The 26803-nt window shown below is 34.5% G+C and overlaps 1 protein-coding gene across 1 annotated transcript in view; it reads right to left on the bottom strand.

Annotated features, from left to right (window-relative positions):
- LOC149791884 (uncharacterized) overlaps window positions 1-23414 on the bottom strand; it is a 65855-nt gene extending 42441 nt beyond the window's left edge. The window contains exons 1-6 of the mRNA XM_089969491.1: window positions 23380-23414; window positions 15499-15565; window positions 13035-13109; window positions 10720-10827; window positions 4573-4617; window positions 3706-3793 (exon numbers count right to left, since the gene is read on the bottom strand). Coding sequence (XP_089825617.1) covers window positions 3706-3793; window positions 4573-4617; window positions 10720-10827; window positions 13035-13109; window positions 15499-15562 — 380 coding nt within the window. The 5' untranslated portion in view covers window positions 15563-15565; window positions 23380-23414. The remainder of the gene's footprint in view (window positions 1-3705; window positions 3794-4572; window positions 4618-10719; window positions 10828-13034; window positions 13110-15498; window positions 15566-23379) is intronic.
- Between the last annotated feature and the right edge of the window lie 3389 nt (window positions 23415-26803).

The following is a 26803-nucleotide window of genomic DNA, read 5'->3' as shown; positions in this document are numbered from 1 at the left end:
CAGAGATGATAAAATGTAAAGAATATTCTGCAAAAAATGTATACTTTGTTTTGAGTATATTTTACCTGTTTGGCTGTAGGACGCTGACATCTGTACATAAGTAAAATGTGATAAATGTATGAGACTATTTGAAAATATTTTGATGAAAATGATTCACTACTCTTATTCTAGTCAGCATTTCGTTGTGACCAAAATGTATTAAGAATTCAAAGTACAAAGCTCCCTACATTGGAAATAGAAATGTAATTAATTCTGACCCCAATATCTTTTTAACCATCATTATCATTCACTGATACTGACTTGGGCAAAGCTATCTTTTTATTATATACTTCATGATACAAAGAAAGCAGTTCTTACAAAATGAATTATGTACAATTAACAAATGTATGACATAGGCAACAATGGTATTACCCAAAGCTGAATTAATTTCAAATCAAGTTTATCACAGAATTCTATTCCTTTTCTATTCTTTCTAGCTACAAAACTAACAAGACTTGTCCCCTCTTATACTTTTTTTCTCGTTTTTGAAGACATTCCTCTTCTTGACTATGGTAAAGATTAACAGTAATTATTCTTTATCAAATATGAAATTTGAAGATTTCAGTAAAGTTAATATATTCTTAAAATGAATATTCTGAGATGTACATGCTTATTAACTCTAATGAACTTTAAAATATGTCAACAAATGAAACCCGTATCATTATGCGGCATAGAAAAGAGAGAATACACTTTAATACATACCCATCATGCTAATGAACCATTACTTATTACCAGGACTAGAATTTAATATAAATTTCATTTGTCTCAAGGACTAGTAGACTGTATATTTTACTACTACAGCTTTAACTCCTCTAGTATTCTCTACTAGCTTACTGGCGACAAATGAATCTTTATTAGCCATCAAACAACTGAAATTATGAAAATTACAAGTCTGATGGGAAACTGAATAGCTTTGGTCTGGCAGGCTACCATTAATTCTGAGCCCTGATTACCCTGTCATAATCAACAGCTATACCTTATGAACTGATCTGGAACTCAATATCAGGTGTATGGCATCAAGAATAAAACAATTCAGTGACAACAGAACCCTAGTGATCCCTTTCTTGTGCTGGGTATTTTAGATCCTCAGCTTTGTCAATTTTCTGAATGCTTGTTTGTGTGGAGGTTCACATCACAAGTGCTCTAATCTGATGTGAACTTTTGTATCACACCAAGTCAACAGTATCAGGATTAAAGCAAAACCAGATACACAGCAAAGTATGATCTTTATCTGGTCACTTGTAACGAATCTGGTATCACAAACCATGTCAAACTTTTATAATTGTAATGTGTGTGTGTGTGTGTGTGTGTATGTATGTATGTATGTATGTATAAAGAGACAGAGAGAGATAGAGTGCAACTTCATAGGCACATGGGAATCTACTCTTTGTAATGTGTTCAACCCTTCCTAAGATCTCACCTGGTGGTAGCAGCAAACCATAAGTTTAACCCTATGATCTGCTATGGATTTCCTCACAACAATTTGTTGGCATGTGCATATCTTGTTCTGTTTTCTCAACTATGTCAAAACCTATTTACTCAGTGTTTCTATAACCAATCATAATGTTGTCACATTTGCACTATGGTAAATCTACCTTTTAAGTGCATTAGTTTGGCAAAAGCATTCTCTTTGTTTTAGATGTCTCTTTTGAATTCGCTTCTGCTTCCTGACTGCCAGCATGGGATCGAGGCTTTTACACCAACAATGACCAGATAAATTTGTATGTCTGTCAGCTTTGTTTTGATAAAATTCTGGAGCAAAATATCCACTCTCATACTCCACACTTGACACTGACAGCAACTGTGAAATTTCCATCTAACAAATGTCATTCAGGTACTGTCTTTTCACTGAGACTAGTTTTGAAAGTACTTAGGTACTGTCCTTTCACTGAGACTAGCTTTGTCAGTACTTAGGTACTGTCCTTTCATTGAGACTAGTTTTGACTGTACTTTAGCTGCTGATGGTCCTCTATAATTTCTGCAAACAATGTAGCTGACAATCTCCCGCTTCTTCACTTCACTGACAGTGATGAATGTCTCACTGTTGTCTCTGGCTTGATCATAACGAGTGTCTATGTTATCATTACCAAAATTTAGTATGACACTTTAACATTTTCAGGAAAAATGTTGTGCTCAAGCATAGTAAATGCATTATAATGTATTATGTAGGTTATTCCCATTTAACAATCAAACTGTGAGCAATATGGACTTTATACAATGGCTTTGTCAGTGACACCTCTAATTGTCCGTCAATTATACAAGTGTAAACGGACTTAGTCACTTCTGAATATAAACAGCAGCACATTTATTGACTGTCGGACAAATGAACAATCTGTAAAAAAAACAGACATACTGACCTTTGAATTTACTTAAAGATGTTTATTTGACAGTAGATATGAGAGCAAAGATAAATTATTCTGATTTGGAATATCCTACGACCAAACATCCTGCTACTCAGAACATGTGCCGGTTATAACCTTAGAGCTATGTCCAGCAAACTACACAAATTTCAGTAATCCTGATTTTATGTATGTATCAAGCAGGCACATGCACAGGGTCCATTCTATGATTTGCCATTACAGCATGAATGCTAAATATTTTAAAACTGTGCCAAAAGATCAATTAAAGATGTGAAATTTGCACATTATATTTTCAAGCTATATCTTAATTTCTTCATGAAAATCCTCCAATATTCAGAAACTTTGCCGCATTTCTTTAAATGGATGGAGGTTTTTACCCCCTACATTCACATTTCTCAAATAAACCATGCATAAGGTTATAAATCTTCAGCAACACAATTCGCATTTTGAAGCTGGCAAGTGCAGACACAACAGAATGGAGAATCTTAGTGCCTTGAACATATCTGGCCTCAAGTGCTCACACTTAAGACAAGAATAAAGCCTCTATCATAAAGCAAAAGAAAGTGAAGCAAAGCAAACAACTGCAAGGACAGGAAACACATTTTATTTGTAATTTTATAAGTAAATGCTAAAGGTATTCTTACTGTAAGTAATTTATGAACTGTATATTTTTATTAAATAACAAAGCAGTATACATTATTAAATGAAATGCCATATCTTGCCTGTAAATGATACAATGTAATTCAGCTTACAAAACTGGGAAATTGTAGTTTATCCACATGCGAATTTGAGATGTAAAGTATAATTGTAGCAAAGTTACAGTTGAATACAGCACGTGCTGGAGAAGAACTGTTAAAAATGTTAACATGCCATTTAAACATTATCAGGATGCTGATGACGCCATTGTTGTTGATGCTGCTTAATGAAGTTATACTTATGAGAAACTCCAATTAAAAATGGAGAACTTACAGATAATGATAAATGATATAGTCCTTATAAATCATTTTCCTTCAACATTTTTTAAAAACAGTGGTCTTGGAAAGCAGGAGGAGGACAAAACACTTACACAGGATTTGCAATTACCATGACAAGCAAGCAAAAAGTAAAATAAGAAAATTCAGGATCTATTACACACTTTTACAGACATTTTGTTCAGTAAAAACAGTTAACTTTAAATGGCAAACAGAAGTGTCAGGAATGAAGCTTTTCTTGTGAATTATTACAACAATATAGACGATGCAGATAAAGTCAGAAAAATTATCAGTAAGCCAGAAACCAAACTTAAGACTGAATCTGTCATACTCACATGAAAAATTGGGATCCATTAGTGTCTTTGCCACGATTAGCCATGGAAAGAAGGAACTCCTTAGAATGTTTTATACTAAAATCCTCATCTGTAATAAAAAAGAAAATTACTGTCCTGCCCCAGAATTTCTTCATAGGGATGGAGGTACATGCTTACACTGTCCATAAAACATTTTCCTCTTTTACCATAAGCTTAATGAAGAAGTTGCTTCCCTAGTCACCTGGACCCACTCTGGCTTTCATTGTTATGCAATGGATAGCCAAACCTGGGCATGGGGACAAAATGAAGTGAAATGGAACACTTGGTGGCACTGCAAGTGATGACAAAGATAATAATTAAATAATGAAATCAAAGAATGCTAGTTCATATCATTAAGGAAGGGAAAGTAAAATATTTATCAGTAAGGAAAAATGTTATAAATGTAATTCAATTATATACAAGCCTACCATCTTTTAATATCAAAGTTTTCTCAATGCCAACACTCTATCAAGGAATCCAATCAAAATATATATCTCTCCACAAAATGATATCAGTCAATTCCATGGATGCTTTCAATGGGTGAGCACAGCAAGGAAAATTATACGATGAAATAAATATTTCCTGCAATATTTATCGGTTCACTTTTAAAACAAAATTAATGGCTCTACTTACAATAACCCAACTTCCTATACATCAGTTCAAAATATAAAGAAATATAATTTTAAAACAAGACATTGATCTGCGTGTCCAGCCCAAATAATTGAATCAAAGCCTAAACGAACATAACCATAAACACTGCTCCAACTGCTGCTTATAAATAATGTAGGTTATGTCTTGATCTTACACAGATGTAACCTTAACATTATTGTTTTGCACATCTCAAGTTACCTGAAAATGTCCCTCCGTATATTGATTCTCCCCCTGTTCCATCTCCTGGAAGAGAAAATATAATCTGTTTACAAATCTATTACTAGATAATGGTCAAATAGCAATTTTCAACATTGGTTCAGTTAAACAATTCACCCAATCTACCTACTCTCCCCATTTTATTGTACTTTTTGGCCCTGCTTATGTTCTATGTACATGGAGGTAACTTTGTGCCTTTGTAAAGAATCCTATAAAAATCAATTGATTTGCATATTCATGTCTTTTTATGCAGTCCTATAACAGTCCACTGATTTGTACATTCATGTCTCTGCAAGCAGTCCTTTAACAGTCCACTGATTTGTATATTCATGTCTCTGTAAGCAGTCCTGTAACAGTCCAATGATTGTACATTCATGTCTCTTTAAGCAGTCCTATAATAGTCCATTGATGAAAGTTTACTTTTATATCTGGAGTACCAATTTTCATGGATTAATTGCTCATTACAACCAAGAACTGAGGCATGAAAACTTGTATTTAACTACTTTGATAAACTGATATTTTAACATACTATTTATACTTGCATATAAACCCGCTCACGTATGAGCCAATCCCCCAAATTGAATAGGTATAAACACTAAAAAGTGCATGACCCACATAAAAGCTGACCCACAAGTCCAAGACGACATCACAAGATGCACAAGGTAAGTTCATTATTTATTTATTTAGGCAAACTGACAATAGCAAATATTAAACGTATATCTCTCTTGTGGTTGGCATGTATGATTGTTACATAGAAAAAGTATAAATTTGTTTGAAAAGTCAACACATTTGTTCAATTTTCTGTTTTCTAATTGCTTTACCAATTCAGATTTGTATTAACTTGATTGGATGACGACAAGAATTGAGCATTTGCATGTTGCTGTAACACAACTAACCCTATTGACTCAATTATTGTTTGTTTGTGTTGCTGCACTAGGCTTTTTATAACAGTGGACCAGTAATTATGTTTTTACAATGCCTTGAAATAGTAAATACCTAACTCATTAAAATATGACCCCAGTATGACAACAACTAGCAACAACAGAGTTTGATTCCACACTTGCAATAAAGCTACTGTGCATATTTCCATAATGACGCCACTGCATGTACACTGTAGGTTTGAACATGCACTAAATGAAGTACATTCCACTAATTGAAGTGCATCCCTTGGGTTTGAATCATAGGCATCAATGTACTAAACTAATGATATCTCCAAACACAATAAAGAAGTTTCAGAAATAATGCTTTGAAAATTTTGCCAATACTGTAAAGACTGATTTGTAGTTTACTTTGATGAAAGCGACCTTTCACCCTGTTTTACAAAACTACAGTAACCATGCTAATATAATGGAGTAAAAGGACATTACACATCAAAGTACTAGTATAGTTGACGCAACTAATTCTCACTTAGGGTCCAAACAATGCAAAATCAATTTAATAGTTACAGGTTGCTATGCATTTTCTTCTACTAACTGAAAACATATTTCCAAGCAACATCTGTTACATAAAAGAGTATCGGAAAAAATAATTGTTCATGTCACATATTTCAAAACAAGTATTTCAAAATTCATAAATTTACACTAATATAAGAATCAGATTCCTCTGAATCCAATGCACAAAGAAAGCTATATGTTGTGGAGTGAACTTTTCTCAGTACCAAAGATTGATTTTTGTTTCTGCAACAGAAAGCCAACATTGCTTATTTATGGCAGGTCATACAAGTGTCTCAAAGTCTCACATACTTTTCATTTATTTGATCACTTTCTTTCACAGGACAGGTATTTGATATCTAATCTCTTGCAGTTATAATAATATTGTCTGTAAAATAAATATATAACAATTTCAAGAATATTCTATTTTACCTCGCATTTTAACTTTTGTTGTGATATTATGCTGCCATATGCATTTTCAACAGGCAAGTTCACAACATTTTCAGATTATACTATCAGGTACAATATATAAATTCCAAGATTTCTAATATGTACAGACAAATATTTATAACATTTATTTACTTGACATTTTTAAAAAAGGATACTTTACTGCTGGCAAGCTGTACTTAATACAGGGAATATTTAATACGGGGAAAAGTTGATTTATACTGATGTTTGATTTATACTGATATTTGATTTATACTGATATAAGTGACACCACTATCTTGAAATACTACTGTTTATAGAATGAAAGAAAAAAAATGAATATCTATAGAATAAAATAATCACCCAATTATCTTATTATTTTTGAATGTTTTCTCCCTGCTCTGTAATGATAATCCATGCTTTCGTGGCCCTCTCTAACCATCAGTTGTTAAAATCTGGGCGACAGTTTGGCATAATTATACTGGACATGGACTTTTGTTGTAATGTACTACACAGAGCTTGGATTCATCTTGTTACATGAAACAATGTGTGTTGGCCATGGGATGGAAGGTAAAGTCAAGTTTCACTTTAACTGCAAACTTCTTTTTGCTTGTTCCTTTTGAATGGATGGCAGTAGGTAGGCTCCCTAGTCTTCCATAGTTGCAGAGGTACAGACTGTAATCTTTGGTGGTTGTACTTGAGGAGGTATACCTGCCGGGAGTCAAGTTAGATTGCCCCAATTCCACAGATGGTCCCTCAAATGTGTGCAGATAGTGAGAGATTGGTCCAGTGGGCAAACGTTTGACCTCCACTCGGGCAGAAGAAGAATTTTCAATGGACATATAGAAAAGGCAACCTTGGACATTGAGGTCTGCTGCCATGTTGAGCAAGCCTAGTAGGAGATGAAATTCCTGTGTGGACAGATTTTTCCTTCAGAGTAAAGTAGCCACCATGGTTCAGATTTTCAATGCCTGATCCAGAGAGAGACAAACTATTAGGTCAAATTTTCCATGCTGACGAGAAGCCCAGGTTGGCAAGAAAAGTACAAGGGTTGTCATGTGTTTAGATAAACTCAATGGATGTTTTTTGCAGGATGTCGTCCAGGTTACATGATGTTGCCACTGTAGAAATGGTCCAGACATGTACTATTACTCAATTCATCAGATGAGTGAAGAACCAGGGGATGATGTTGTGTCCCAAGGGAGTGCCCTCATTTGGTATATGACGTTGAAGGGGAACTGCAGAATATCCTGGAAGCCTTGTGAATAGGGACATGAAGGTACGTGTCTCTTGGCAAAGTCTCCATGTTGGACAGTATTTTTCTTTCTCTGAGGGGAGGAGGTGACGGGAGGAGAAATGCTGAATGAACAATAGGACCCTCCCAATTCTTTACCTGCTTTAGTTTGTGAAAACTATGGCTTTTGCTGGGTTCAGCTTCAATAGGACAGTGTTCAGTGGTTTGTGTCCTATGTGTGGCCCTTGGGTCCTTTGGTGGACTTCCCAGACTATCTATGTATTGATGCTGTGGTTGCGGGGAAGGGATATTGGACTCCTTATGGCCATTAAACAGAAGAGTAGAGGATAAAGGCTGGTGACATCTTCATCCTTAGCTGTGCATTTCTGGACTTCTTAGGGAAATTATTAAAGACATGCATGCAAATAAATGTTGTAGCCTGAACCAATCTTGTGAAGTGGCCTAGACTGCCTGTGTGAGTGACTAGAAGCTCTTTAACTATGAAAGAATGTTTATGCAGACAATCACCACCCAAGCATCATCTATAGGAACAAGATGCAACTGATTAAACTGTGTACAGAAAGCTTACCTGAACTTGTCTGACCAGAGTGGAAGGAATACAGAAGTGTCTTCTAACACATGAAAACCTTCACATGAAAGGGAACTGAGGCACCGTTATCAATACTTACAAAGTTAATGCAAAAATATCCATTATGAGGCAATTACTTTTAGGGAAAAAAGCCCACAGACTGATTGTACAAGTAAAAACATTGAAGTCTGGTACCCAGATGTGAAGAATGCCTTGTAATAAAAACTCCCAGACATGTACCTGTTTGTAATGGAATTACACATATATTAGGTGGGGATTTTTTTAAAGTGCTAGAGTTCTGCACATAGATAAAATAATTATAGCCTGAACTTAATGTGAAGTCACATAGGCTCTCCATGCAAGTACCTAAGATGTGTGACGATGACAAGGTTTTAGCAAACTGTACGGCATTCATTTTATTAACACAGTTAGAGAAAAAGTTTGAAATATAGATGGAGTATACTTCCTTTTCAGTGAAAAACTCTTCCAACTTGTAATGGTATATCTTCCACACTGATTTGGCTTTTCCTAGGTCTCCCATGATAACAGCATGCTTCTTGGCAATAGCAGAATTAGTAATTGACAGATTCATGGAGTTTTCCTACAATCTTTATACCTATGGGGAGATCACTCTGCCTGACTGCCACCTAGGTTAGCAGACAACTTTTAGGTCTATTTAGCTAAAGGTAGTATCTGGGAGGGCTGGATAGGTGGTAGTAGTACTTCTCCTATGATTGGGTAATGTATTTAAAAAAGAAACACATCATTTCTGACAACCCGTACCAGCCAATGGAGTTATCTGTAGACAATCTGGTATGGGAGCATGAATCCACATAATCTGCTTTGTAAACAAAACCATAACAAATTTGTATAATTATCCCCATCCCCCAAAATACACATATACTGTAAAACCTGGATAATGGGCAGGCATGCTTCTAAGAAACCTGTATATAAATGCCAGTTAAGAGACAAGTGAAAATTTTCCCTTGTAGACAGGTGACCTTTATATATTAGGATAACTGTGTTACAGCTCATGCACTCAAAAGTGTTGCATGAAACATGAAAAAGTAGTCTCTGGAGGATGGATAATAGGATCCCAATGAATTTTGTTTTGTACCAATGTCATCAGTTATCAATTTATCTTCTCAATGAAAGAAATCATTAAACAACGTACCTTGCTATATAAAGACATTTCTGGCAGGATTTTCAATGTGGTCTATTGTTTTATGTATATCTATATAGAAACATAACTTTGTCCATGACTTAAGATTGTAATTGTGAGTTGTAAACAACACTAACTTTCCCATGCTTGTTGATTGTATTTTAAGATAATGTAAACATGTCGATATGGTCTTTTGACCGTAGCAGGTTTTAGAAGGCATACATGCTTCTGTGTTTGTAAGCTTTAAATACATCAACTGATATTTGAGTTCAACATTTAGCCTTAGAATGTTCTATAAGTAGAAACAATAGAATAAATACTTTTTTGATAAATATGCTGCATTATTTTGTTCTATTTTATTGTCAGCTTGAAACCAAAGTCTCGTCTTTAGCAGAGGATAGTGTGATGTCAAGTATTGAAGTAATTCAACAAATTGAAAAGATACATTGTACTATTTATTTTATCATCATGCCATTATCTGTCAGACCCCATTAGTAAAGTAATATCCTTGTTGCCTTATTATGTTGTTGAGGATTGACTTCCTTCATGCACCTTTTCTATATTTAACCTAATCTTTTCTATATTTAACCTAACCTTACCCAAACAACAGAAACATGATCTGAAAATGGAAAAAATAATACACACAAAATGGTGACATTTCAATGTCAATGGAAAAATAATACACACAAGATGGTGACATTTCAATGTCAATTTTGTTTTGTACAAAAATGAGAAAAAGGAATTTTGTTGGATTCTGTGCTGGAATTTTGCTGCCCATATGGTGAGGGGCATAAGGGTGAGCAAATAACACGGATTTTCTAATTTCTTTTTCATTCAGAAATGAGATACCATTTGAAATTTGCATATGTGTTAGATTGTTATATATAAAGAAAGTGTTTTCTATCAAAAAATAAAACATACTCTCAATTGTGCTGGTAGTTTGTGAGGTCTTTCAAGCTGCAGAAAATATAACAAAATATGTGGTTTCTGATGAACAAAATTAAATGTTTATTTCATGGTTTCACTATACCATATAAATACCCTAAAGCAAACACAGGTCAACTTAATATATGTGTCCATGTAAAAGGCACTTAGATTACCCTTCCAATGCTTGAGTCAAACGGTTAAAAAGTGATGTCAAAACCAATTGCTCACAGAACCATCAGTTGCAAAAATAGTTTAACACAAGCTAATTGATGTCGAGTATGTACATGTATATATCTGTTATAAAGATTTTACATTATTTTTTAACAAAATGATGCACTGAGTGAAAAGAATTCACACTTACCTTTTGTAAAGTCTCCACCTTGAATCATAAAGTCCTTGACTATACGATGGAAGGGGGCATCTAGGTAGTGGAGGGGCTTGTCTGTTTTATCACTGACACCTTTCTCGCCTGAAAAAAATCAAAATTAAAGATTTGTAGATATAGCATTGCATGACCTAACAATTGCCATGATGGATTTACAGTCAAAAGGCCATGTGTTAGTGTTGATTAAATAAATTCTGCTATTCATTGAAGCAAACTGGGCAGGAAAATTCCTCAAATCTCAAATAGACCACCTGGCACAGAGACTTTCATGAAAGTGAACTGAAATCCTGAATTAACTTTCATATTTTAAGTAAATTTCTGTACATGTGACATCGAATTTCATTTGTCCAGCAAATCTTTTTAAAACTCATTATTCCCAATCTATCATGCTATTATGTAGCTTGTCATATTTTACCGACCTAGTCTCCTGTATTCTGCAATAAAGTGATAAAAATGTTTTGTGTGTAAAAACTGCAACACTTGTTGAAGCCCTGTCTTACCTACTGAAGATACCCAAGAGAACACAATTACAAACAGAACTATACAATTATACTTACAGCTACACAATTATACTTATAACCACACAATTATACTCAGTGCTATACAATTATGTGTAAGCCGCACACAATTAATTATATATTACACAATTATACTCAAATACTACACAATTATACTCATTACTATAATAATACTCAAGACCACACAATTATTTTTAAGCCCACACAATTAGCTAAATACTACACAATTATACTAAATACTACACAATTATACTGAAGACTACACAACTATACTCAATACATACAACACAATTAAACTGAAGACCAGACAATTATACTGAAGACCACACAATTAAACTGAAGACCACACAATTATACTTCGGTTGAGTGTTCTTTAACTGGTGCTCTATGGTACAGCAATGCAAGTAGGCTAATTTGTGCCAAGGCAATTGGATTAAACTGCCTTGCCTAAGGACATACCTAGTAGTTGACCCAGGCTGGTCTGATGGTAGGATTCAAACCAGCAACCTTTCAGATGAGTCTGGCATGCTAACCACTGAGCCACAGTGGCTCCCTAATTATACTTAAAACTGCACTTAACTTAAGACAATGAAATTATACTTAAGGCTACAAAATTGAAGTAAACACCATCAAATATACTTAATACTAAACACTTTTACTTAAGACTACAAAATTATACTCAAGACCACATAATTATCCTTAGGATCACAAAATTATACTTGATTCCAAACAATTATACTTAATACCTCAAAATTATATAAAAGAACTCTCAAGTGGTTTAGGGTCCCAAGTGCATGAATTTATGCAAATTTTGCATTAATTGCATATCTGCATGCCCTGGCACCATCTCTGAGGATGCTGTCATATTCTGTGTAATTGATTTTGTCAAGATTGTTTAAAGGTTTTTCTTTTTTTTAGTAATGGTGGTCACATTTCTTGTTTGGATCAGCATAAACTGGCCCCACCCTACAAAATTAAAAGCCTTCTATGCCAAGGTGTTTTACATTAAATCTGGTCAAAATGAGTTGAGCATTTGTTTTTAGAAAAAGCAGTTTAAATCTTTCTTCTTAACCATGGCCAGTGTTGATGGCTCAATGGCATCATTTGTATAAATTTTAAAATTTTCATGCAAAGGTGTTTTCTATCAAGTTGGATCCAATTCTATAGTCTGTAAAGATTCCGTATGAAGGTTTATCTATGTTTTGTAATGCTCACCATATCTAATAATTTAGGCCAGAAAGAAAATGTGTTCGAGTTAAATGACCTTTTCTGTTTCTCACTGCAGACAACAGCACTCCCCCACCCATCCCCCTCCAGTAAAAAGAAACAACCTGTCTACCTTAATTTTAAAACCGGTGCAATAGGAAACACACGTTTTTTTTAAATTTTAATGTGCAGATAGATGGACAGGCTATATCGTAACATGATCCACTATGACCTACCATTGATGTATAAAACATGGCAGGCCTATATGGAAAATTAAGAAACAAAATTTACAAATCATGAGACACAAACTAGATTATAGAGGTCCTGATTGTGGGAAGGCTACATAGTAAATTTTCTAGTGCCATGACCTACATATCTCTTTTGAAGGGAATTAATACAATAATGCAGAATTACAGTTAGTGGAAGTCCCTGCTTCCAAGATTTGTATTTAAGAAACAAACTCAAATCAGGTTTGTTTGTTTAATACAGAGGATCCCAACAAGAATGTCAATGTTATATATATGCCATATTTCAAACAGAGTCAAAGAAAAACCCTGCCATTCTTACCAGTACACAAGGCTCGGAAGTTTTCACATGTTTTAGGACTAATTTCCGAGAATAATTCAAAGATGATGCGTCCAACTGCAAGAAAGAAAGAAAATAATAGAAAAATTTAATTTATAATCCTTGATTTGAAGATTGTAAAAGTATCAACAAATGAATGTTTAATCAAAAAACACACACACACAATTATTACTGTACACATTCTGTGATTGCAACATACTTTCTAATAGGTCATTAATCAAAATCTGCAATATAATGATGACAACTTTCTATATCACTATCAAGACTGATGATAACATTACCCTTGTTAGGTTGTGTTGGCATCTTTCAGATAAGTAACATTTCAAAGGTTATATGGTACATAAGAAATTATAATGAAGTGCCAGGTAATTCAGTGGTGGAACCAATGAGCCACCACAATGCCTTCCCCGTCATATTCTGCCGGAGACAATTATTTTTAGCTATAGCTTTAGCTATTCAATATGGTGGAAAAGAAAAACCTCACATCATGTTTAGTACACCTACACCATGGAGGGAATTGAGATGTCAGTGATTAACAGTTTATCAGCCAATGCACGAAGATTACCCAAGAAGATATATACTAAGTGCCTGTATTATGTGCCAATCAAAGCATGTGACACAGAACAAAGACGATAGGATTAATTAACGGTGTTTCATACAGCTTTGTTTTATTATGTTAGACCAGATTCTCACTACAGACACACCCTTTGACTTTAATCCATGAGTCAATCAAATGAATGAATAGATTAAATGGCACTAATGATTCTTTCATTTTTACCTGATTGAACAGTGGATTAATTTTTATGTCCGATACTGCGTTGGAAGCAAAACAAATGACGAATTACTCTATGTAAGGAGCAGTCTCTGTTTAAACCTGAATATATAATCTTGGGTTTGGAATACAGAAATTCAAAGGCACCATGAAAGGAAGCCACAAACTTGGATATAAAATGCACTGGAATCTACTGTTACATAAACAAATCCTTTGTCCATATTGACAAACAATTTTAACTGTGCTTATTATTTTTGAAGCAAAATCCATTCTGTATAATAATAATAAGCAAATGTAAAACAAATTCGTTCCCAATCAATGTTCTACAATTGTTTGATGCTGATGCTGCAAATTACAAACAGGCATTTGTTTGAACCTCAAAAAATGTAAACAATTCTAGAAACACGTGCTACAGAGGGCAATGAATATTGGAGTGAATTGTTTAGTGATACATGTATGTTAACAATGGGATATAAATTAGACATGGACTACCATTTATTATATGTGTTATTTGTGTTTTCTAACAGGACATGACTGATACATGAATTTTCTAACATATCATCTAATGTTCACATTTATGGACATTTCTTATATATGTGCATTACTTAACACATTGTGAAATGTATTACAAAAACGTAAGTTGTCAATATAAAAGCATATTTCCATTTTTAAATCTTAGTCACTAACAATCGGTCACCTCTTAAAAATTTCACTTGCTTGCAAAATTTCATTCCCACCCACCCCTCAAAACTTGTCAAGACATCTGCTTATGTCAATAATATTACCATGGTCCCAACAATGTTGAGATAAATGGGTAGTAATGTATTATGAAAATGGTGACATTTTTAACAAATTGGTGACAAAATATTAAGGTTGATTTTTCTGAAGTCAACTTTTTTTAAAGCCAGTGCCAATCCTGATGTCCCATCAAGTCCTGTAAACTGATATAAATTTTTCCCTAAAAGCATTTCTATCTTAATGAACAAATTACTAATCCCAGCACCTATCATTTCATTTATTAACTTCAAGCTAAATATTCAAACAGACATAACAGCTGTAGCAGCAACATGTAGTTAAAATCATCACCATCAGTATTATAAGTGGGAAATTTTCAAAGGACGGGTGAAAATTCAACAGTAGAATATTCAAATGGTTTCAGGGGTGAATTTCAACAGAGAAATAAGGTCAGCTACTGAACCAAAAATCTAGGTGGATATTGCCCCTCAAGTGTAATGTTTTTTTTATATACATACTATTGCGTCTTCTACTACATGTATTCATATCTTAGAATAGACACTGAAGAAAATTTTTTGGGTGAGATAAAAGTTCTGTAAGAAACCTAGACATCTATGACAGAAAGAACTGGAAGATATCTACAAAAGACTGAATAATAACTCAGTACAGAAAGATACATTTTGTTGGGTTAAAACGGCACTTCTTACACACTGTTTGTATCATGTCAAGACACTGGATCAAAATGACTTTCCCGGAGGCATAGAGGCAGCTGACCCAGGCTGGCCTGGGCAAGTACAGATCATGTACCCTCTAGATTACAGGTATGATCCTCTACCATGGCTTCCAAGTAATGAAATAATTGCAATATGTAATCACATGGAAAGCAATATTCACACAGATTACTAGGAGTGAGAGAGAAAGATACTAAAGGCTACTTACCCCTCTGACCTCCAATGTCAATGTCAAAGAAGCATCGAGGCCTATATTTGGGAGTCTCGTCCATTTTCTGAAAAGATAAGAAAAACATATCATAAAATAAGATGAAAAGAACAGCATGCATTGTGTTATGTATATTTAATTTACATAGTTTGTTACGTTTCTTTTATAGTTTTTTTTCAATTTCATTACATGCTTCTGAAATTTAACACTGTATGTTGAACTTGGCCTCATCCAAAATTGAGTTCATTTCTGCTTGACCCAAATTGATTTTTTTTAAATTTTATTGTGTAAACAACTAAAACATATCTAAATTATTCCCTCTGTGTATGGGCTTAATGTCAGCATCATTATTAACAGAAGTAAATATGTTTATTTGGGTCTAGGTTTGAGAATTTCCTGATTGTAATCCAGGTTATGGTTTTTATTTTGTAAACATCAGGATCATTCAAGAAGGATCTTCTCCAATAAGTAGGTAATAGCTGTTTTTAGAAAATGCTGATTGTTACCCAAGGTCAAGTAGAGAATTTAACAATCTTGTAGCTGGGAGGATTATTTCATTCATGCTTTAAGTCTTAGCACAATCAAGTTGTATTATATGTTGTGAACAGTAATTTTGAGCTGAATTTTATTTCTTCAAATTAATGAATTCAAGTGATTATTTTTTCTGGAAATACAAAAAGCTCTAATAAAATTCTTGAATAGAGACATTCACTGGAATTTATAGTGAAATCAAACTGGTAATTATATTACTGTGATTCGACAAAAGACTGTTGACACATCAACACCTCATAAGTTAGCACCGACACATCATAGCCTTCAGTTTTTGGATTTTTTTTTTCTGGTCTTGTACTGAGATTTATTCAGGATTTTAAATTATTAGGACTTATGCCTGTAATTCTTCGATTATTTTGGGATTTAATTTGCAATACCTTAAGTTCTTTTTACTCATTTTCACTTTTTTTTCTAGGAAATAAATTATTTGTTAAATTTTACAAAGCTTGTTGTCTTGCAATAATTTCTGTTACTTATTTTAAGAGCACAGACTTGTAACAACTGGTTGTATTTTATTTTAAATGCACTGAAAGAGTTAAAATGTTTCAGAAACTAGCCTTCACTCATCATGTAATATTTTTGTGATTTTAACCTAGTTCAGTAATAACCCATTCATATACAATGTAACAGTCCTGGATGGCAGGATTATAAAGACTCATTGCCCATTCACATACGACGTAACATGGTCACTTGACTCTTCATCTGGATTCAGCCCTGGATGGCAGGATTATAAAGAATCATAGCCCATTCACATACAACGTAACATGGTCACTTGACTCGTCATCTGGATTCAATGCTGGACGGCAGGATTACAAAGACTCATAGCCCATTCACATACGATGTAACATGGTCACTTGACTCATCATTTGGATTCAACCCTGGATGGCAGGGTTACAAAGACTCATGGCCCATCCATATAAACATAACAGGGTCACTTGACTCGTTGTTTGGATTCAACCCAGGATGGCATGATTTCAAAGACTCATAGATGGTCACTTGACTCATCATTTGGATTCAACCCGGGATGGCATGATTTCAAAGACCCATAGATGGTCACTTGACTCATCGTTTGGATTCAACCCTGGATAGCAAGGTTACAAAGACTCATAGCCCATTCATATACAATGTAACATGGTCATTTGACTCACCGTTTGGATTCAACCCTAGATAGCAGGATTACAAACATTCATTGCTGATAATGATTAATACTGCTTAAATATATTTTAAAAAATCACTCATATTTTCAAATTCCATAATGATGTATGTAGTGCCACGCAGCATAAAACTGGCAAATATTGCCAATTAAACATCTCAGTGTAAATACAGAAATACTTCAGGAAATTAAACCTATCTTCATATTGGGACTTAGCAACAAAATAGGAGTCGCAAGCTGATTCGGTTGAATTTATATTGAAAAACATGATGATTGCAGTGTTAGCAACACTGATTTTTGCTGCTACATGATGATTGCAGTGTTAGCAACACTGATTTTTGCTGTTACATGATGATTGCAGTGTTAGCAACACTGAGTTTTGCTGCTACCTGATGATTGCAGTGTTAGCAACACTGACTTTTTGCTGCTATATGATGATTGCAGTGTTAGCAACACTGAGTTTTGCTGCTACGTGATGATTGCAGTGTTAGCAACACTGACTTTTGCTGCTACATGATGATTGCAGTGTTAGCAACACTGAGTTTTGCTGCTACATGATGATTGCAGTGTTAGCTACACTGACATTTGCTGCTACATGATGATTGCAGTGTTAGCAACACTGATTTTTGCTGCTACATGATGATTGCAGTGTTAGCAACACTGATTTTTGCTGCTACATGATGATTGCAGTGTTAGCAACACTGACTTTTGATGCTACATGATGATTGCAGTGTTAGCAACACTGACTTTTGCTGCTATATGATGATTGCAGTGTTAGCAACACTGATTTTTGCTGCTACATGATGATTGCAGTGTAAGCAACACTGATTTTTGCTGCTACATGATGATTGCAGTGTTAGCAACACTGATTTTTGCTGTCACATGATGATTGCAGTGTTAGCAACACTGACTTTTGCTGCTACATGATGATTGCAGTCTTAGCAACACTGAGTTTTGCTGCTACATGATGATTGCAGTGCTAGCAACACTGATTTTTGCTGCTACATAATAATTGCAGTGTTAGCAACACTGATGTTTGCTGCTACATGATGATTGCAGTGTTAGCTACACTGATTTTTGCTGCTACATGATGATTGCAGTGTTAGCAACAGATTTTTGCTGCTACATGATGATTGCAGTGTTAGCAACACTGATTTTTGCTGCTACATGATGATTGCAGTGTTAGCAACACTGATTTTTGCTGCTACATGACAACAACATATGTTAAAATGATGAATAAAATTTGCTTTCTGGTTGTCACAAGTTTGGTATTTGGGCCTAAAAGATTTGAGAATGGTATGGCAGTAAAAGTCAATTTCAGTCATTCAAGAAAGAGTGATGGTTCAATTGACTCTTTACCAAGGTTTCTGTACCCTATCAAAGTCACCTGATTGGGTATTTGATCTTATGATAAATGATATGTGAGCATTTGCAAACTTTTCTGAATTACTGAGCTTAAAATTCCTTACTGCTATTTCCAATCTGTTCTCATTCTGGTGCAGTGATTTTCATCAGTCTAAGACTCTAACGTTATTTTGGAATGACCGTGGACAAAATGCTTAGTTTCAATTCATGTCCAGTATTTTAGTGAAGGTCAATGAGGTAATGTAGGAATATTTACCCAATTAAATATTAACCGCCATTTTAAAATTTAATACTAATATAGTTTAACCAAAGTCTGTTCAATCCTGATTAGTGAATATACTGCACCTGAACTGACAAGATGAAACTTTCAGACGAAAATTATTCATTACTATGGACTTTTTACAAATGATCTAAAGTGGGTCAGGAAAAGAGCATGCCTAATCATGACAATATAGAGCAGTACGATTTTTTACATTCAAAATGAATAGCTTTCATTGTGACATCACAGTTTGCGACATTCAATCTCGTTTGTATTGGATCACACCTTCAGGTTGACTTTGTTAAAAAATGTCCATGTACTTTAGCATCGAGTTTTGCTACATACAGTTTTGAGGGCATATAACATAAGATTTATTTAACATCAGCATGTTACAAAAAGCAATTCCACATCAGCTCTAATGACCTTTTTACTAACATTACATAAAATCAGGCATGCATTATTTGCAAAACATAAAAACACAGCATAATGCATTGTTAGTCGGACAAAACAAACATATAATAACCTTCAAAAGGAAAAAAATGAAGATCCTAATAAAGTGAATAATCAACACTAAAAGGTATGTACAATCAACATCTAAAAATGACACCTGTTACTGATATAGGAACAAATGCATACCTGACCTTAGTATTTCCTCTGACCCTTTCCAGCCTATTTTTGATATTTGAACCTTTATGTTGGGGTGCAGCAGGGTCATGCTAGACTTGAATTTAGGGAGAAGTGACTTCTCCTTTTGAAATGAACAGGGAGAAGTGGAAGCAAAGCAAGATAACCATGTCTGTGCATGTGTGTGTGTGTGTCTGTGTGTTTGTTTACATTCTTTTTTTTTATTTATGCCCTCTATTCCCCAGTATGCATATTAGCATTTAACACTGGTTTAAAGCAATACTTTTTTTTCAAGTAGAAAATTTCCTGAGTTCTATCAATATTATAAAAAACATTCTAGTGCATGTTTAAAAACTATAATATTCATATGCAGTGTTATTTTTCCAATATGACTTAAAATAGAGAACAACAGAATCAATACAGTTTAATGAATTCTAACCAACTAGATTACAGTATTATAACTGCATGTTAATACAAATGCTAAATCAACTAACCTTAATCAAGAATTTTTCTGAAAGTTCACTGTAAAATAGCAGCTGAAAAGTTATGTAAACTTGTTTGAAACAAACCCTGTACCAAGTACATGAGAGCAAATGTACATGTCTTTCAGATCATAATGTTCTTCCTAACTTCTTTGCTGCTGATAAAACTGTATGCTAACTGTTCATAGACAACACATTGAAGAATTTAAGTCAGTATATGTATGAACTAAACCCCTTTTTTTTCAACCGAATCAACACAGCCAACATGTAAGTGCATCTATTTTTGGAATCAGGGGTGTAACATGTAAGTGCATCTATTTTGGGAATCAGGGGTGTTCTTAATATAACATCACTTTAAAGCTTTATTAAAACAATCCATAGATAGGATTGCAAATGTAAGGTTTTATTATTTGTCTATGTACCTACAGTAACATCAGGCATTGGTTAATAGTATTTGCTGTGCTGTTTGTGTTTTCTTCGTATTTTAACAAAAATAGTCAACTCAGATTACAAGCATGACCATACAGCTAGCGCTGTCAACGGGTACTCGGGTACCCGACTGTATTGAAAAACCCGGGTATTGAAACGTAAACGCGGGTACCCGTAAAAAAAAAAAATCGCCACACTCGCCAACCACTTCAAACAGGTGTGACAGCTATGGCTTTAATTAGAAACCAGATCCCCGCTTAATATAAATAAACAATACATCAGAGAGTCTGTTTGGATTAATAAAATTCATTGGCATTGTGCAACAGGACTAACTGTTATCCCCGAGGCATTATATACCAAGGTTAAAACATAGCATTGTTCTACAGGTAATAAACCTCTTTGTAGACGATAACTATTGATTGTGGGTGCTAAATGATCGGTACATTGCATGCTCTTTTAATGAAATCCAGATGGATACCTTTGATTTCCGAACACACATGTCGAAGAAATCCCACAATTTATATTATGAACAATTATCACCTAGACACCTTGAAATCTTCGTACACACACACACACACACACAAAGACGGTTTTAACGCATTACTCTTGACATGTGGTAAAGCTGCTTTACACGCATGCGTGGGTAATTCAAATCTGCGGTCAAAAGCCGATGAATAAACGTGGTCTGTTCTAACAAGGACTTATACTTAAAAAAAGGTGAGTGTTCTAAAGGATTTAACGCGGCTGATCACAGTGATCATTAAAAGTTGGATTATACCTACCATCTGTGTACAAAGGTCATTCTAAATAAATTTATTAATTAATAGCGTACGGTCAGATCATTCGCAGCTACATCGGTGCGGACGCATCAGACCGAGTAGTGCATTACACGGTTAGCCTCTATCGCCATATAAAATATTAAAGAAATGGGGATAACAATTAGTTGGTCTACGGTTGTTTTTTCGTGATTTTTGACAGCCCTACATACAGCATCTCTCAAATACCACAACACAGCATTATGTTTCTGAAATACATAATTACATTTTCAAGCTAAAGTAAATCTTTAATAATGTAATATTTGAACTCTGCTTTCTTTGAATTGTATATTTTCCTGAAAATGTTTGCCCGACGGTTTAAGAAAAGAGACAAGCTAATAAAGTGGTACTTCCCAGACAGCAATATCCACCATTACTTCCCCATGACAAGTTCACTTATGGTTCTAAACTGATTTTTATTAAGAATTTAATGCAGCAGATTAAATATTCATGTTACTGATTCTATTCATTTAAAACACAAATTGCAATTTACATAAGTTTAAGTTTCGAAACACAAGTTAGTATGTTTTTGCCATCAAAGGATAATTTGTGGAGATTGAGCAGTGATAGTTCCTGACTTAATCAGGAAAGGGTAAATGGTCAATCACCTATCAAAACACGTTTATGAATAAGCAAGAGTTTGTTTGTCAGTGCAATTGATATAAACACCAACTATTTGATGACCTGAAGCCTACATTTTGCCTCGAGTCTATATGCAACACAGGAAACAACCTGGCCAAGGCAAGAGTGATGTGATTTGGATTTTTAACGTAGCTTTAACAATTTTTCAGTCATATCGCTATGATGTCTGCAATGTGTTAGTTTATAGTGATGCCTAGCACTGGGGCATCATGCCACAAACATGTAGCATGATGTTCCACCCAGTCACATTATCCTGGCACCAGGCCAACCAGTTCTAACACTATGCTCTTAATGCTGAGTGCTAAGCGAGGCAGCTGTTAGTACCATTTTTGTTAGTACCGTCAAAATAACAGCCTTGTACAGGGTGTTCCGATATCACTGACATCAGAACAAGAAGTCAAAGTTTCAGGAATATCTCACACATTTGGCAGCATATACTAACACTCTTCCAATAATTTATGTGTAATTAATATACTAACTGCTGCCTTTATCCTGGTGGAATTAAAATATGACACTAGCAAACGGATGCATTTTCATGTTCCGTTGACATACATTTGAATCTGTTGCAATGCGATGGTAGTCGAGGTATGTCGCAGTATGTTTAAGCAGTATCATGTGGCAGATATGTTTCTTGAACTAAATGAAATGGTGCATTACAGTTCCAACAGGCATAATATATTTTTTTACTCGTTTCATTAAAGAATAATATTTCAACTTAACCCAATTTCGGCATTCCCGGCTTTCATCGCTTTCCAGTCAACTGAAATGTAGGCCAACGGAACTTGAAAACAGGTCCATTTCTTTTGTGAGAATTTGAATTTATTAGAGAAAAGACATCAGAGTAAGTAAAGTCTGACTAAAACATTATGACTTTACTTTGTAGAAAGTGCCATTATTTTAGTTGCCAGTTGTGTGAGATATTCCTTAAAATTTGACTTTCGTTACCATGTTAGTTGACATCAAAACACACTACACAGCGCTGTTAGTTAGGCAGTAATACCCTGACGCCCAAAACGTAAGTATCAGCGACAAGGTCTTATATGAAGGACTATATGAACTGCCGCAATTCAGTCATCGTACGGGTATGGCTAAAAAATGTAAAGCTACGTTTAAAAAAATCGAAATCTAAATGTCCAAATATCAATGGGATGAGAAGGGTCAGACGAAACTCGGACAAACATGGACCTTTCACTATAGATTATAATAGTATGGTAAAGCTGTCGTCATCCAAGTCAATCGGAAAAGCTCTATTCTAAACTCGGGTATTCGTCCAGTACCCTTGATCTATCTCTTCTGATTACAATATTTCATCATAACAGAGAATGCAAGAATTCTGAAGAAAATTTTCCGTTTTGCAAATATAAATTTCGAGCACGGAAAAATGGGGGGGGGGTGTCTTCGTGTTTCTTCGACATAATTATTTCAAAACAATGTAAAACTGGTGAAAATTATAACTCTAAAATGAAAAAAAAAAGTTTCGTTATAGGTAAATTTAACTTATGATAACAATATCATGACCCAAAACCGGCAGCAAAGAATTAAATTCAAATGCAAAGTTACTTCACACCAGCCACGGCTTGCAGGGGTGCGCTCGATTCACTTGACCCTTTCTAATTTTCGTTAGACGCGGAAATTACCGAATACTGCCAACAGGGCTGATAACACAGAAACAGATAACTTCTCAAATGAGGATGGTATTTGGGTCCATTTTTAAGCTTGAAAATACATCATATTTTAAATACATGATTGAGTCACTATAATGGATATGTTAAGTGCGTACGCAATGTCTTTCTCGTACGTTTGGTTTTAGCTTTAACCTCCACCCCCACGCCGACAAAAATGGCAGTGGCCTCCAGGGACTATGTTCGTACTACATGTATATCGCATTGTGTTTGTCACCTCTAATTTATGATCTAAACGCAGGAGCCAGACATCATCTGGCCGTAGAGCGCGATCACAGTCCCTGGGCTAAGGACCACTCGGGCCTCGCCTAGTTCTTGTTCAAACAAAAAATTTATTTTATAAAATTAAAAAGTGTTGTTCGGCCCGGCCCCCTTACTGCCCCCCACCCCCACTTGTCGACCCTGGACATAATATTGGATTTTCTTGCACGAGAATAAGGACTTTACACTCATAACGTGCTTTTTGAGTACTATTATATACGGATAATAAATAATTAGCAAACGAATAGATATAGGAGCTGAATATTACTGTATTACACGATTGATAATTCTATATACGAGTTACACTGTCCTGACGCCCAATTTCGTAAGGAAAACGTGTTTTACTCAAGTGTTATCCTTCATCTTGCCTTACAAGTGTCTAATTTTTTTATCACAGTGCTTCACAAAAATGAATCTCGGAAAATCGTGAGAATACATTACAACATGTTATTGGTTATAAATATTTAATTTTAGAACAAAAGATGGCAGGCTAAAAGGATTTTCTTCACTAGCAAAGACAAAAGGTCTTACAGGATAAAAACTGAGTCAATTTCCTCCTCGAATGAGTCGAGAGCGATGTTTCTTTGGTTTAATGCCAGTGATGTCAGTCAAAACTATTATGACTATTTTTAAAAACTATACAATTACTAACTTTAAAATTAGCGTATCATCAAAACGTAAAATTGGAAAGCTTTTAAGTTCATACGAATATTATAGTTCGATATCCTCAAATATGATAACCCATTCTCTTTATGCATGAGCAGTCCATGCTAATATAGCCTTTTCCTGTAAAAGGAACGAAAGAAAGAAAGCAAGAGAATACTCAATACGTTGTTTTGATTCTCAGGATAAATTTTGCTCCTTGGTAATATATATTCAATTCTGTCAAGGAACACGATTAAAGTGGCGTCATAAACTATGAATTCCAATTTTAAGCACGTGCATTGAACAATTTAAACACGTGTATTCACTCCCTGGAACTTTAAAAAAAATAATATGTGTATGTACTCTTCGTAATATGTGCCCTGTTTTAATGGAGCCTTCGGTAAAATTCAAAATGTGACACTTACTAAATAGTTTTTCTACCACACCACCACACCCTTGTTGACCTGCATAGAGTAGTCTCCTCTCCCCCCCCTCCCCCCCCCCCCCCCCCGCTCCCGTCCCGCCACCTCATAGCAGTCATTAAAACCCCCAAACATCACCTTCGGAAGAAAAGATAAAAAAATCAAGTACGCCAACAGGAAGAGTCTATTTTGCTTAATTAGTTTTATCTAAAAAAAAAATGACATGAAATAGATTTTAAAATTTTTAAAAATCAATCTACAAGTCTACTCCATGCCCTATAATAGTTGTATAAAGTAATGTACGATTTCTCGTGATGATTAAAAACACAAACCTTGTAAAATCTATGTGTGGCTTAGTACTTAATTCTTCTACCAGTACTAAATAGTGGACTCATCCGGCGGTGCCACAGTCTCTTTCCATTCAGAAATAGTCTTTACTTCATATTCTTCTGAAACATATTTACAATGACAACACAACATTAACAACAGCAGTTACTACAAGAAAAACACACACACCGCCACCAATAATAATAATAATAATAATAATAATGCATTGGCTTTTGTCTTTCAACCAATCTGAAATCACATTTACGTACTTGCAAGAACTTTGTGCATCCCTGATACAATGAACAAGGTTTTCGTGTATTTTCAAACAATACAATGCCACAAAGTAAAATTTGATTGAATTTGTTTGTGGTTTCGCCCATTCAAACACGTATTCAAAGTTACTTTTATCTGTCTGATGAGGTTGCACATATAATATCATACCATTGCAAGAGATAGATGGATGGATGGATGGATATAATACATACACACATATATATATATATATATATATATATATATATATATATATATATATATATATATAGATAGATAGATAGATAGATAGATAGATAGATAGATATTTTTCTATTATTGATTGAAAGAGTCATTTGATAATATATGAATAAAAAATGAAATAGCTAATTTTGTACATTTTGGGTTCTACTGTGACATAAAGTCATTTGAGCAAACATGTGGTGGAAGGTGTGGAAGAAATCTTTTTGACGAATTTTAGTTCAGGTCATAGGTTTCCATCTAGGAAAACCAGGTGACCTAATTTCTGATTGGCTAGCTGTTAAAGAACTTCTCTTTGTTGACAATTTTGAGTGATTTTGAAATCATTATTCGACCCTTGTTCTTGTTCTGAAATTGCGTCTTAGTTCTTTTATATATAAGGGACGTTGACCTGAGAATTTGTTATTCCCAGCTTAACATTTGAAGATGAATCAGTTATTTAAGTTGTGTTCAATTATTATTTGAGGGGTTTATTTATTTCATATATTCATCAGATTACAAGTGGTTCGTAAACTTCATGACTAAGTAAATATTTTGGTATTATTGTGAATTAATTTAAAGACATTTTAGACTATATCGTTGTGATGTCAAGACTGTCAGCACATCAAACTATTCCAGACTATTGGCACATCAACACGATAGACTGAAATTCATTTGAAACATCACTGGAATTCATTTGGAATACTCGATAATGGTTTACTTCGTTCACCATACTGTCAGTTATTTTTAATTTTTCACTTTTGTATCCTAGATAATTAAATTATTTGTTGAATTTTTACAAACGGATTGGTTTCCACTCTTTTCTGTTACCTAGTTTACGACCATTAAGTCGTAAAAATCCTAATTGTAGCAAGTCAGCGGAATCCCTGTGCAAACATATAACGATGATATTGCAACGTTGTTAACAGTCAGGTATAATACAGTATACTTCTATGAACATATACAAATATTAGTACTCTTGAAAATGCTTCACCACTTAGTTTGAAATAAGTACACACCCACGCACGCGCGCATATGCACCCAACGTACAGAGAGAAAAAATAATAAAGTTATGCAAAATATAGACATTTTAGAATTACAAAGAGGAAAATGTTCTTTGTAACTTTGCATTGTGTTCCCCTGCTGCGATAAACG

Source organism: Sinohyriopsis cumingii, chromosome 9 (genome assembly GCF_028554795.1).
Source record: "Sinohyriopsis cumingii isolate HCF-2022 chromosome 9, ASM2855479v2, whole genome shotgun sequence".
In the NCBI taxonomy this organism is placed as follows: Eukaryota; Metazoa; Mollusca; class Bivalvia; order Unionida; family Unionidae; genus Sinohyriopsis; species Sinohyriopsis cumingii.
This window is presented reverse-complemented; position numbering and strand designations above follow the sequence as displayed.